Below are 15,203 nucleotides of genomic sequence, written 5' to 3' on the forward strand. Positions count from 1 at the left end.
ATTTAAGGCCTTCTAAAGGTATCAATAGCACTTACACTTTTCTCTGCAGTGAACCCTGTGATACAGTTTTTAAATTATTTTCTTTTTCAGGTTCCTTACAGCCTTTCCTGGAAGCCTGCAGTAATGAATCCTTTTTCCGGACTTGCTCTGTATTGCTTCAAAGTTCTAAGCTAGATATTGCAGTTTTGGAAAAGCTCAGTGTTATACTGCAAAAACTCTCCAGAATAAAGTAATCCTTTATTACTGTTACTCTGTTACCTATTATTAGGTCAATGAACTTGGTGATCTTTATCTTTTTTCTTTTCCAAAAACTCTTCTCTGTTTTTCTGTTTATTCCCTCCACCATATACGACACTGGACTTTTAATGTTAGCAGTTAAACTTAAACTGTTTCTGTCATTAAGGTTTAAGACAAGCCTCTCAATTACTGCATAAATCTAGTTCAATTTGCAGAGTACAAATTAGAAAAAAGCCTCACAATGTAGACTTAAAGAGGAATTATTCCTTATGTCTATAGGTGACAAAAATGCTTCGAATTCTTAGAAGGGAATCCTAGACTTTCAGTTTTGCTCAGATACTTAGTAGTAAGCTCCTTTGAAAATTTAGTCTTATCTTTGACTTGCATTCAAGCTTCATCAGTTTTCATTTCATTCAAAAAATAAATTTAAGATTTTGAGCCAATTAAGCCCTTTTGAGAATGTTCATCTTTTTAAATGTTGTTCCCATTGCTTACGGATTATTGTTTTATTGTAACAAAGGTCATCATATCAATAGTAATGAGCTGCTGAGCTTCACTGGCACAATGCTCAGTGGGGTTGTTTTGTTTATGTAGGGGGATGTCTAAACTGAGTAATTTTTTACATTGGACTTAAAGCTGTTGGCAAAACTGAAGTTTTCATTTCTTGTAAGAAATAAAACTGAACTCTAGGAAAAAAGTTTTCCTATAAAATAATCTAATATAAATTATAACTGGCAATTACTAGTAAATTACTAGTTTAAAAAGTAAAACTGGCTCATAAATCCTAATTTTTTAAAATTTATTGTCTCTGAAATCTTATTTCACTGGAGTGAAAAGCCCTGTTACAGCCTTTCCTTGATCTTTCTTTCTACTATGTGTACATATCGCTTACTCAAGAAAAATGATAATTTTTGTTAATTTTTGCCAAATTTTTCTCACCATGCATTGATAACCTTATGCTTAGAAACATTCGTAAAGAGTCATATGAAATACTCAAAATAATGCACAATTTATTTCATTAAAAATTGATTTTCTGTAGCATCTTTAGTGCTTATGTGAAACCACTCAATTTTCAATTGACAATTATTTTATTCAAAATCTTTTGCAGAAGAAATAAGAAGATGTTTAAATTGTTTGGTCTTCATGAAATATTCCGAGAACTACGTAGAACTATAGATCCAGGTCACACCTTCCTCTGTATAAACCTCAACTCAATTCTGCTGAATTTGGAATTCTTGAGGAGTAGCTCTCTTTCCCCCAGTTTAAGCACAAGTGATTAGCACTAGCTTTCAATCTAATTATTGTTCTGTATAATTTATACCAACTCTCTGTGTTACTTGAAATTTGGAGTCGGGCTTTTTTTACTGATTTGTATAAATACATTAAGCAGCATCTCAGTGCTGTGTAATTCGTAGTGTATCGTGTGGATTCTTACTTATATTTCACTCATTCATAAAAAGGAAAATGCAAAACTTTGTAATATGCTAGATGTGACTTTCTTCAGTATTTTCTAGAGAAGTGAAATAATGTTGCTGTTGTGAATGACTCGGGCAATGCAAGCAATTGAATCCTTAGAGTAAGCAGATCAGAAATACCAATCTTTCCTTACAGGTATGAATCTTACTTACTTTTGACACTTCGGAGAGCTTTATAAATTCTTTAATTTATTGTATGGTTGAAAAGTAGCAGGCAGGCATCTTTTGATAATCCTGGAAACCAGATTCTAATTTAACATAACTAGATTAATTGAATGAGAAATGTTGTTGTTTTGGTTTCAGAATTTCTTAGACTTTGTTTGATCTTTTCCTGTATTTAAGTAACATTTAGTATTTTATCCTGCTTTGTATAGTGCAACTTTGGATGGTAATATCTTTGCAAATGTAAATAAAAGCATTTCTTAAAATGTCTGGCAATAGTAATCTGTACCATAAAATTATTGTATTTTACTTCTCCTGTATTTTGTGTTACTTTGCAATACCATCTTCACAGTACCCATGTATATATTCCATGAAAGTATATTCCATGAATATATTTTTTGTCTGCCACAGTTCAATGTTTAAAAGTTCTTACAAATTGGAAATAGGATACTTCTAAAAATTGAAATTAGTCTTCCACTGCTGATTTGTACTGTAATTACTGAAAAACTGTATTTGTAAAATTGAAAATGCAGTTAAAGCTTGAAGATCTGCTGTATTTCAGTCTTTGGCTAAGATTGACATCAGTATAAAACTTCAGAGAGTTTTTATTTCTCATTTTTGCCTTTTCTTGTTTGTTTGTTTATTTTTGGTTTGGTGTTTTTTGGTTGGCAGGTTTGGTGGTTTTGTTTTGGTTTTTGTTTGCTTTGTTTTGTTTTTGATTTCTGTTTCGATTTTTTGTTATTTTGTTGTTGATTTTGAGGGGTTTTTTGGTTGTTTGTTTTTTACCAGAAGTCTTTGAACTGGTCTTTGAAATTGAATTCTGACTGCAAATACTTTTCTAGCAATCTGATGTAACACTTCTAGCAAGCTTTTCTTTGAAAGGAGTCTACACCAGTTTTGGCACCAAGTATGTCTAGAAGAGAGAGCAAGCACTGTGCACTCTCTGGGCAGGAAACCAATTCTAGGTAATTTTTAAATAACACTAATCATAGCTAAAAGCATTTTCTGACAATCAATTACTTTTTGAAATAAGTATTTTTTCATCAGTATTTTGGCTTTCTGTCAAATTTATGAACAGTGCAAAAGCTTGCATATACCTTTGGCTGGAAACAAAATCCTATTATTTGGGGAGAATATTCCCAGTCCTCATGTGCTTCTCCATCTTCTGCCATTTAAAAATACTACAAAATCAATAATCAGAAAAACCTGTAGAAAGTTGCTAGCTTTCTTATCTCCACAGGAATGTTGATTGTGCTCTTAGTTTTCAGCCTTCAATGCTGTAGTTTGTTAATCTACTTATTTTCCTTGGGATCTCAATTTAACACAAAGTGGTCATCTAATAATGGCAAAGGTAATGCATTTAAAAGAGACACAGAGTATGGTGTAGCTTTTAATACCAGTCCCTTGTGGTTTGTTTACAGTCTGGGAGGTTGACTCACAGCTAATTTCAAGGTTTTATGATCTAAATGTTAGCTTTCTGTGAAAATGCAAAATAAAAGGATTTTCCAATCTGTTAAATATCTATGCATTATATTGATGACCTAAGGATTAGACTAATCATTTTGATCTTACATGAATTTTTCAAGGCCAGATTAGAAGGGGCACTGAGGTACCTGGTCTAGTGAGAGGTGCCCCTGCCTTGAACATCTGCCTTTTGAGCCAGCCCACCCCATTTGTCCACACCAGCCCTTGTCATGGCCTTGCTCAAATCCCCATCCTGTTATCATTCCCCTGAGTGACCTTGGCAGTCTCTTGTGGGGAAGGGGAATAGAGGAAGCCAGTTGCATTCCCTGCTATCATTTATGGATTTATTTTGGCTTTTGGAAATTATAGATTTCAAGTTTGCCGCACTTTGGGCATCTCTTTGTATTGTCTTTTCCTCACAGATGGAATCTAGAATTTTCTGGGGGTTTTTCTGCTTTTGTGGCATTTAGATACTATGAGTATCTAAATTCTTTCTACCTTACCTTTCTTCCAGAAAAGTGTCTATAAGAAGAGACATTTGAAAAAGTTAACTGTAGCTCTAGCTATTTCCTGCAGCTCCCTATTCCCTAAGGAAACATGGGATATGTGATCTCAGTGTTCTGGTTTCCTGCAGAGGAATATGCTATTTTAAATATGCCAAACATCTCTGTCAAGAGATGGATTAATATCCATCCAGAGAATATAATTTTTCAACCATTTTTTGGTGAGAGAATTTGAGGGGAAGCGAGAGTTGTAATGACCACTTGCCATTAAAAGAAAGGCAGGAACTCTCACACATTCTGTGAGCTGATCAGTCAGAGCACAGGGCTTCAGACTGCCTACAGTCTGCCTTGTCTTGCTTATGTGTAGGTCTCCAGAAGTGATCAGCTACCATCACTGGCACAAAACAAAGAAAATTTCTTGTAGTCACAGCCTACTACTTTAAGGAAAGATAAAGAATTTACACACAATTTTGACTTGATGGTTTGTTTGAACAGCTGTGAGAGTCCCCTTGTTGAGAAAGTCAGCAAGAACATTGCATCTCTTCGTGATGAGACAGTTTTCATACCAGAACAGACTAAATATGAAGAAAAATTATTTCCTTTTATTTTTCTTACAGTCCTGTCTACTGTAGAATTGTAATCACCCTTGCTGTTTATCAAAGGTTTCCTACTGATAAATATTTCAGACCTCATTTACAAAGCCTAGATCTAGCAAATCCGTAAGACAGGTTGTTCCCTGGGCACAGGACAGTTGTATTTGCCACAGTAGCTTGCCACAGCTAAATAAAGTGGGCTGACATTACCCAACCTGCACAGTTGTGCTGTGTTTCTTCCTATTTGTGACTTTCACCAGCTGATAAAAGGTCTGGAAGTGGGATTTCACAGTTACCTTCCCGTTCTCCCCAGCATGACTGGCTTGCATCTCTTTCTAATGTTATATAACTGAATTTGATGTATATAATAGGGAAAGATTTCTTGTAGCAGATAAATTTACCTGGAAGGTGAAGGTATGCCGAAGGCAACATATTTTGAAGAACTTCTATTCATGGTCAGCATCAGTGTCTAAAATATATGATTTAACTTACCAGACCAGATTTAAAAGGAGCTGTAAGTAGAGCTCATAATTCAGAGTTGTTACACTGGATCCTTTAATTATATACTGAATTTTTCACCTAAAACTTATATGGCTTTGAAGATGGATGATCAGATATAAAGCATTTATCTTCAGGATAATGTATTTAAATGTAGTACAGAAAGCTGGAAATTTTGATCTATGAAGGAATTTGGTAATCTTACACTTTCCAAATTGTTAAAGGGACTACAGTGGCAGAGCAGTGACCCCTTGTGTTCCTCTGATTGATGTAATGCTCACGTTTTTAAAATTCACAGAAATGATTGTAAAAGTAATAGTGCTGTGCAGCATTGAGATCCTTTTGCCTTTTACACACCCCTGAAGAACACTGTGATGGGCAAAGGCAACTTTATGTGTTACAATGACTCTCTTGCATTGTGTTGTGCCAAAACCACCACTATCCATCTTGTCTTTTGGACTGATAAAACCCTGGAATGCCATTTTCTGACCATGGTTAGGAATATCCTTGTTTATTAGACTTTTGTTTTAAGTTTGAAAGCAGGTGTATCTATGACTACCTTATTGTTACTAAAAGAGATAACTTGGAACAAAACCACTTTCTGTTTACTTGCTTGTAGGTATGTTTTTTTAATGGTCCTGAGTTGAAATTTAACAAGACATAGTGAGACATTCTGATCTCTAAAGCAACACTGAGAGAATTAACTGAGGAAGAGATCTGAGCAGTCATATGTATTTTTTCCCAGAAGTCAGTTCTCTTTGTGTCCATTGCTCAAGCATGTTTAGACTGGACCCAAGGAATATTTCCCTGAATATAACACATCTCTCTGATCACTGCAGCTTAATGGTAAGTAACCACTCTGATAGCCCAAGCTAGGGCTGCAAATTCAGTGGCCAGAATACTGCTAACAATAGTTGAAAGGTGAACACAAAAAACATTCCTACTAATAAGTTTACTCTAAGATCATCTTCAAGTCCATAAAATGACATCCTTAGTACAGTTAATTATGGAGAAAAACAAGTAAAAATAATCTATCCAGCCTCAGGGGGAAAAAAGTATCATATGGTAGAGTTTCAAACAGGAGCATAATATCCCACCCACACATCAGCTTTTTGGAAAAGTAGCAGGCTTTTGAAGCAGGTTGGAGATAACTACTGTTGCCAGACTGGTTTTTTTTGCTTCAGAAGAAGCAATATTCTAGTGTGTGGATTCAAGAGTAATTTATATAAGAAATGCCATTAAACATAATTGCTTGGTTCATGATCCTTCGAAGCCACAAAGTAGCAGTTGGTTATCTGCTTGATTTGTCCTCCTCCCCACTGAAGTATGAGGAGGACTTTTTACACAGCAGTCTTGCACACCAAGGGTGATTTTCAGAATTTCAGAAGCAGATGCTGAACTCTTTTCTTCCCTGATTCAGTTTTTCTACTAATCAGTCTTCAGCACTACCTCTTCCTGATTTTTTGTTTACTTCTACGTGGAGATTAAATTGGAAAATAATTCCTGAATCATCTTGCTATACTAACTTGAATCTTAATATAAGCTTCTTTCTATTGCAGCCTCAATTATTAAAAAAGTCTGTTTTTTATTAAAGCAGATGGACAAATGAGATGCCTGTGTGTGCCCTGCTAATCACTAATGCCTTCTACAGCAGTGCATACAAAGGCTTCTTACCATTCTTCCCTGAGTATTCAGACAGTCTAGTTTCACAGAACAGTGGCAAAATCAACATCTTTCTGTCCTTGAAGAGTAGTTGATAGTGATAAATTAATGCCTGAAATAACAGATGGTATGTATTATAAATCATATCACAATAAATAATCAAAAGATCTTATTTGGATGTGGGGATAGAATATATATGCAATATTATGCATCTAGAACTAGATATAGCCTGAGACAGTCCATTTTTGCCCTGTTTATATTAATATATTCGGTGAAATGTGTACTAGGAAGCCTTTCCCATACATAATGAGGACATGGGCTCAATTTTCTTTTCATTGGCAAGACAAGTATAGAGCTTGCTTGCAGAAGAGTGAACTTCTGCATACAGGAATCATTGTTGTGCCTCTGAGTCATGATTTTCACCTGCAACAGTAAGAATTTTCCTCTTAATTACACCTTCCTTAAAGCAGGACTGCTGAACTGTCTGAAGCTTAGAGTTTGACAGGGAGAAATAGAACTGGCATGCCTTTTCAGCTCATCCTCCAACCCATGCTGCTGTACATTATTCTTTGTTCATGAATAATGTGAATATTATTAATTATCCCAAATTATGGAATACAAAGGCATTCAGCTGTTACTGCTTTATACTGCAAAGCTGGCACCTACCCTTTTCAGCCCAGCTTAGCTCTCTTCCTTTTATTTATGTCATCAGTCCAGGACCATCAGATACTGAACACTATGTAGAGGACAGTCCCTGACTGCAACCTGAAATCAAAGAAAGTCTGCAAAATCCAGCAAGTTTCTCTAAGGAAAAAGCTGGCACAATATTGGTCAGGCTAGGATTAGGTGAGGAAAGTCTTACAAGGTAGTTAGTGGGGAAAATCCAACTTGATGCTCTGGTTTTTTTTTACAGAAGCTAGCAGTTCTTCTGGTGGTTCCACCTGTGCAGCCTAAGACTGCATGAACACAATTATCCTGTCATGAAGTGAAAGCTTCCAGTTAAGATTTCTGATAATGTTGTGAAGTACTGCTAATTTAGAAATGCAGAGTGAAGACATGCTAATGAGAGTAATGTTACTGTGACATTACTCACCAGTTTCACAGTCTGCAGAGTTCTCTGTAAACAGATAAAAACTTAGAGATTCTCTGAGGAATTACAAGAGGCTTGGCATTTTCACATTACCTTCAAGGTGAAATACTGAATACAAATTCTCTTGACAAAATGGTTTATGCTTCAAGTTTCCTAAGTGATGCAGAGAAGTGGTATCCTACAGGAATGCAAAGATTGCTCCGTATATGTTACCAAGGCACTCCTGTACCACAGGAATGTGCCTGCCAGCCGTTGGCTAACCTATTTAATTGCAGGTTTATAAGGCAATGTGCTATTTAATCAAAGAAATGGCTAATGCAACTGTGTTTGACCTGTTTCTTTTATTAGTATACTTTATGTTCATATTTTACAATATAATAAGTTATATATACAGCATTAAACAAAGTTATTAGAAAGTAAGCTTTGGCAAGACCTACAGGATTCTTTTTTCAATCCTGTATGTCTCTTGTAAAGCAATAAAAATACTGTATACTAAATAAAATAATGTTAAATAGTCTGTGTTCGCATTGGCACCATCAGTTTCAAAACCCTAACTTTTCATGGCCCAATAAACATAAAAAGAAGAAGATTCCTGTATCTTCTTTATCTTCTTTTTAACAAATAAGTGATGTGAAGTTTTAAATGACACATAAAACACAAGAGGCAGTCCACTGAATAACACTGTAGTTACACACTTGCACAAGAAAAATTGAATTTTTATGCTTTTTTTTTCTTTCTCTCCCTTTTGTTTTGTTTTCTTTTTATATTCTAGTAGCAATACTAAAACCTGCAAATTCATGGTCTTGAAAGTCATGTTGAAGATTGCTGAGCTGTAAGCAGACCTAGAAATCTTATTGAAGCCTGTTGAAATCTGTGTGAATTTGTCATTGATTTCAAGACAGCAAGTATTTCACACCTAAATTCAACATGCAGCTTGCTGCATCATTGAAAGAAGAGTTAAAATGTTATCAAATTTGGCATATGCAGATTAATGAAGAGTGTGTTATGATGTGAAAGAAAGAGTGGAAAAAGAATAGTGAGAGCAATAGGTTTTATGTTGCAGTATGTACTTCCCATGATACACAAATCAAGTGCTGAAATGATACTGAATATAGATGTTAAAGGGTGATGCTAAATGCTTTGCATAGTCATAATACTATCACAGATAAGATCTAGTTACTAAGTGATGGAATGCTGGTTGTTAAATTCTGGGTAACAGTAAGTATTTTTAATGGCATTTTGTTCAGTTGTGCATTTTGGAATTTAAGAAGTACTGCTTTGCAATTGACATGTCTCTTAATTTAGTGGTTGCACTTGGTGAAATCCACCATTGCTATTTTGGCTATAAATTAGGCAAATAGGTTTGGTAACAGACACTGACCTGTGGTCTGAAGGAGGTTTAGACAAATTTTAACTGTGAAGATCAGACATTAGTTTAAAGAAAACCAAATCAGGTCAATTTTTGTGCTTCACAAACTCACAATAATGCATTACCTTCCAGATGAGTTTAATGTCATCGGTAGATTCTATGCTCATGGTCTAGGCCTATAGCATTAAAAGAACTTTTTAATCCACATTTCAAGTGTCTCTAAAGAAATCTACTCTTTTTGCTCTTTGTATCACATGTGCACCACTGTTGTCTGGAATTCCTCTGGTTGGAATATAATTTGATATATAGATGTCACTATTGGAAAAGTATCTTTTTAATGGTAGTGGACAATCTGGTTTTGGTTTTGCTTTTTTCTTAACAGTAAAGAAAAGAAGATTTTGCTCTCAACTTGCAAGGAATAACTGCCCACTTTTTACTGCCCACTTGCTAACCAGCTTGTCCTCAGCAAGTCAGCAGTTTGAATTTATAATTTCTGAAATGTCATTATGGACCAAGAATGCATTTACGTGCATTATGTAGACTGTTTTGATGCACTTCAATCTGTAAGTTATGTTGACTTTTTCCATGTAGCATAGTTAATCTGAGGACTGTGCATATACACCTATGCACATACTTCTAGATTTAACAAATCCATAATAAGTGTAGAAAATTAAACTGTTCAGAGCAGACAGAAATGTATGTGCCTAATGTGTATTAATTTATATTATAGCTGTGGTACTGCTTCTGACTGTAACTGCTAAACCATTGAACCACTGAACGAAGCCCTAAGAGACATGAATATTTTCAGAGCTATTCAATGCCTTTCCTGAAGGCCAGGCAGGAAGGGTATCAGAATGGTTATTTACCCTTCTACTCATATACAGACTGCAAAACAGATATTTGTGTCTCCGCTTATAATCAGGAACTTTTTAACATGATCATTTTGTTTAATGATATGTTTCATGCCAAGCTTCTTGGGAAATTTCTGTTCTTGTTTTGTGTTACTTCACTTTCAGAAATCAAAGAGAAGAGCTTCCCATTGGTTATTGTGAGCAATTATGTAGAAGAAGCATCAATGGTCTTTAGTCCAAAGTCTTTGATGCAGTGCTTACTGGAATCAGACTTCTGATGGGGAAGTGTAGGCCCCAGGCAGGCATGTCAGGATGTCCCTGCTGGTTCAGGAGCTGGCATTGCTTGTGCCCACTCCAGAATGTCTGCACACAAGGATTCAACAGCATCCAATCGCTCTATTTGCACCAGTTTGGTGAGCAGTTCTGGGATGCTGTAGCCTGCTGTGCTGATGCGGTCGAACAGCTGCATGCCATCTGTCATCCCGCCAATCTCATCCCTCTTCAGCCCAAAGCTCTCGGCCAGGTGACGCCACGTTTTCACGATGGCTTTCTCTGTGTTGTAGGTTGAGCTGAGCATTCGGCTGGTCTTCTCCAGGCAGTCAAATGGCAGCTCCGTAGGGCTCAGACCTGCAAAGGGATGGGTGGATTGTCAGACGGCTCTGGGTACAAGTCTTGACATTTATTAAAATACAACAGATTACATTGTTAGCAATGAATACAGCTAAAATCTTTAAGCGATAGTTGATGCTATATTTCTAGGTCCAAAGTTACTATTGCATGTTACCAAATTAATTCTTCATAATGACAGTAGGACATCATAATTAGGGTAAAACGTTGCCTGGAAAAGAAGTAATAGATGGGTTGTATGAATTCCCATGGCTCTGCCCTTTCCTTCAACAATTTACTAGCTGTTAGAAAAAGTATATTGCAACTGTGTCCCTAGTGAGCAGCCCCATTAATACACCTCTGCACGTCAGGCTCAGTGTTTGAGCTCCAGAGACAGCTTTGACCCTTCCCTGAGACTGTCACCAGCAGCTGCTGAAACGCATCTGTAATTGAAAGTTGCCCTTGTAGGAAAGTGAGAAGTGAGGTGAAGCAATGATGCCAGATGCAAGCATAAAAGTCCCTGCAAGTGCTTCACTGTCATTACTGTCATGAATCTCTAGGGAGGATTTAACATTCATCCTGTGGGGAAAGGGCTATTTTCTCCTGGACATATTTTCTATGTATTCATATTCAGAAAACAGAGGAGAGAACTAGCTACAGTATTTTTCCCAAACCAGACTTTTGCTTCTGTAGTTTTCCTGCTTCTTAACTCATCAGGAATAATTTGATGGGAGACAGAGCTCCCTAAATTACAGAATACTCGTACATGTGCACACAAAGTGTGTGTGTGTGTGGTGGGAAGTAAATGCAGTCACATCTCCTGTTCTGCTGGGAATTTAATTTGTGTCTCCTGCTAAAACAGTTCAGGTAGTCAAGTGCTAAACAGAGTCAAAACACACCCTGGAAACTCCACATTTTGTTGTGAGATATGGGACAGAATTTAGAGAAGCAGAGAAGATTGAGAATTGTGTCGTAACCTCAGTCCTGACTCTCCCCAAATCACACTTTCATATTTGGAACTATTTTTTATCTGTTATCTAAAGAAATAAGACCAACAGGTTTCCTTTAGATGGGGAATGCAAAACTGCTTCCCTGCACCTTGGTCTGTTTGTGTGTACCAACACAGCCCACCACAACTCTTCCTGCTCTCACAGGAAGGAAGCCCATGCATGTGCCAGAGAGAAGCCATGGCCCAAGCCCCGCCTGGACAGCTCTGTGGTCAGGACACCACAGGGCTTCTGGCAAGTGAATACAATCTGCCTACAGAGTGTCTCCTCTGGTTTGGGACTATTTTCCATAGACAGCCAGAGGCCCTTCTTTCTTTATAACAAATGCTTGTGATCTAATTTCATGCTTTTAACACAGGTGCAAATTGTACACTCACCTTCTGCAACGTCACATACGTTAGCATACACGTCAAGTATCTTTTTCCTTCGACTTTGAATCTAAATGAGAAGAGTTTAATTTCATTAATTTTTCAGTTACAAGATTAAACAATTAGCAGACAGCAGTGGGACATCTCCATTTCATGGGGTTATCACATAGTGTCCTCAAGGGTCCCTTTCGAAGACTCAAAGAAAAAGACATAGCAATTATTCCATGAAGCATAAACATATTTCTGATTTCACTTGCCACTGCTAGAGAGTTTTCATTTAAACTTCTAGACTTTTTTGAGAGCAAGTACTTTTCTGCTCCAAGTATTTGCTTATTTTATTTCTCTTTCAGACTGAAGCAAACTCCTGAGAATGAGAACAAATCCGGTACTATATATGCAATGATTAATGTAGGGATGTCTAGGTAGACCAGGTCAGGACTGGAGACAGGGAATTAAATTCAGACTTCCCATAATCTAAGAGGATTGTAGAGGAGGGGCTCTTCCTTTCTGACTCTTGACATGGACCTGCTTAGTGCTTTACTAATTAACTAAAATATTTTTCGGATAGATTAAGAAAAAGAAGTCAGCAGAGCTTCAGAAAAGAAAAATCTGACGTCCAGGGGGATCTAGTCATTTTTGACAAGAAAGAAACAGGACTGAAAACCTGACATTTTTCAAGCTAAAAATGGACAGCTTTATATAGTTTCACTTAGCAAAATATTCGCAAGTTTTGGCTTTGGATTCAATGTGGAGTGAAAACAAATGTCAAAATGTCATGAGCTCTCAGGGACTGAAATTTTCTTCCCTGTGCCAGCTCTCATTAGGACTAAGCTTTCTGAAAAGCTGTCTTTTTGATAGGACTCCAGCATTATCTCCACAAATTTGTCACTTCTCATTGCAAACAAGACTAGAATAAAACCTCTGCTTTCATTACTTTGCTTTGTGGAAAGATTTTCCTCATTTTATTTGGGCTGTAGAGGACAAGGTGCATCAATGACATGGATTAATGGACTTGCAGCTGGAGAGCACCAAGTGGCTGCTCCACCTGAAGTGAGTGCATTGTACTGCAGGGAAATGCAATGCAGACACTTAGAGTGTTGTTCACACCCTCCTCGTGCAATTTACATGTGCTTAGTGTTGCTGCTGTAGGCTTGGATTATCTGTTTTAGAACCCTGATAACAGGACATTTTCTTTTAATGGGGTTTATTAAAACTCCTCCTGAGAAAACTATTGGATGCTTATTTTCATTCTCCCTCCACTTTTAGAGTAAAGAAGCAGGTTAAGTAATTCCATGAAGAATTATGTGGGATGCTCCTTTTACCAGAGCCAGAAGATGGGGGATTTTTAAACCTTAAGATGAAAACAAACAGGAAATGTTAAGCTGATGATCTTCTGTGTGGTGGCTCATTGCAAATGGGTTTTGTTATAGCTAGGAAGAAGACTTGGTTAATAGCAAGCCTCTAATTTTCTTTATTCTGGGCCAACTACTCTGAATACTCTTTCCTGTGATAGTAATGCTACTTAATTGCCAAACTGAAGAAAATTTCTGATTTTCTAACTTCTGGCAACTGGCTTGATTGTGACATCCTAGGTATGGAGTGGAGAATCTTGATGCAATCTGCACTTTCATTGAAAAGTCTGTCTTCAGCCTTGTCAGCAGTCTTTAGTCCATGAGGATGTGTGTTAGAACAGATCTGGAAGAAATAGTTCATGCTTTAGGTACACTTATGAGCTATCTATCGAAATTACTCCAGAGAATGTAGCTATGATATATAGTCTTTCAAAGGTAACCTGTTTCTTATGAAATACTCTGGTTTCATGACTACCCAAGGTGTATTACCCTATTTCAAGCCTATGCTTACAGAAGTATCATAAAGTTGGATATTTAGAGAGACCTCAAAAACCTCAATTTTAAAGTGTGAGCATTGGAATAGTAAGTTATTTTCATATGGTCATAAATGTCTAAAACTATAAAACCTTTAACTTGTTTAACTTGTGTTGAGATTCTGTGTGTCTGATCTCAGCTGAAAAGTAGTGTGTTTTGGAAATTTTGAGCTGATCCTTCCAAAAATTTAAAACATGCAAACATGAAAAGATGCATTTTCAAACCTATTTTTTCTTAAACAATATCTGATGTTTGATATTAATTATGTGATTTGGACCTAGCTATAGCCATTTAAAAATAAATTTTAAATACTAAAAAAATCTGAGCAGACACCTTCTTTTTAAGGATAGTTTGATGTTAACACAAACTGAAAGGTTGTGTGGATGAGGTGTGGCCTTAACTGTGCCTTAAAATACTCTAAATGAGATAAAAAGCCCTGTACAGTACAGGCTTAGCAGGAAAAAGCAAAGGCCTTCCACAGCAAAACAGTGGATTACAGTGTCCTTCAGAGCACAGGAATGACCTTCAAACCATGTGTGTGCTTTTCAAAATTCCACATGGAAATCAAGCACAGCACCGGATGTTGTTGAGAAGTCTGTTCCATGGAAATACTGATGCAGCTGGGTCAAGGTACTCAGATGTTCTGCTGGCAGCCAAATCCAGCCTGCTTCATCATTTTACTGTCTAGGCATTAGCTGTGACAGGGGATTGCTGTTATATGGGGGTTTTCTTTCTTGAAACTATAAAATATAACAGTCAAAAAGGCAAATTAATTAGTCTTATAGAAAATTAGATTTTTATCCCTGAACACTATATCTATATGCATAAATGTCATTATGCAAAGGAGATTCTATAGCAAATTTGTCTGGAGAAACTCCTGTAAATCAATCTGATCTACCCTACAACTGGGGGGTTGATAGTTCATATATTTTTTTCTTTGAAAAAAGTAGGAAAATGCTCTCAATTTTAAAATCTCGATGTAGCCTTACCCCAGTTGATTTATTGCTTGTAGAAGATTTCTCTCTGGCCAGATGCACTAAAGATAACAAGCATCTCTCTGGAGTCCCTTGCTTGTCAACTGCAGCTTCTTCATCACTATCCATACTCCGGCTTAGAAGTCGCTCATTCTCAGAAGATGCATCATTTTCACTGTAAAATGAAGATATGGTTATCTTAGTGAAGCCTCTCATGGACTGACCCTGGTCATCTTTTTGCTGTCTGACAGTAATGGAATGGAAGTGTTTTCCATTTTTTAAAATGCCTTTCCTCTGAAATCCTGTGAATGTCAGGGCCTTCACCAGCCCAGTGTGCATGTGCAGTGCCCACCAAGCCACACAGTCACAGGCAGCTCGCAAGAATCCTTTTATAGAGGGATTTTCCAACTGAGGACAGTGTTTAGCCCACTGTAATCATGTTACCCAGGAAGGTCTGG

The 15,203-nt window shown here is 36.9% G+C and overlaps 2 protein-coding genes across 2 annotated transcripts in view; one reads left to right on the plus strand and one right to left on the minus strand.

The window, feature by feature from the left end:
- The window catches only part of CCDC138 (coiled-coil domain containing 138), a 31,461-nt gene extending 29,311 nt beyond the window's left edge, over positions 1–2,150 (plus strand). Inside the window, exons 14-15 of the mRNA XM_014885110.2 lie at positions 91–229; positions 1,346–2,150. Coding sequence (XP_014740596.2) covers positions 91–229; positions 1,346–1,517 — 311 coding nt within the window. The 3' untranslated portion in view covers positions 1,518–2,150. The remainder of the gene's footprint in view (positions 1–90; positions 230–1,345) is intronic.
- Positions 2,151–8,012: 5,862 nt separating this feature from the next.
- The window catches only part of EDAR (ectodysplasin A receptor), a 62,482-nt gene continuing 55,291 nt past the window's right edge, over positions 8,013–15,203 (minus strand). Inside the window, exons 10-12 of the mRNA XM_014885079.2 lie at positions 14,761–14,920; positions 11,895–11,955; positions 8,013–10,531 (exon numbers count right to left, since the gene is read on the minus strand). Coding sequence (XP_014740565.1) covers positions 10,212–10,531; positions 11,895–11,955; positions 14,761–14,920 — 541 coding nt within the window. The 3' untranslated portion in view covers positions 8,013–10,211. The remainder of the gene's footprint in view (positions 10,532–11,894; positions 11,956–14,760; positions 14,921–15,203) is intronic.

Source organism: Sturnus vulgaris, chromosome 2 (genome assembly GCF_052056855.1).
Source record: "Sturnus vulgaris isolate bStuVul1 chromosome 2, bStuVul1.hap1, whole genome shotgun sequence".
NCBI classification, from domain to species: Eukaryota; Metazoa; Chordata; class Aves; order Passeriformes; family Sturnidae; genus Sturnus; species Sturnus vulgaris.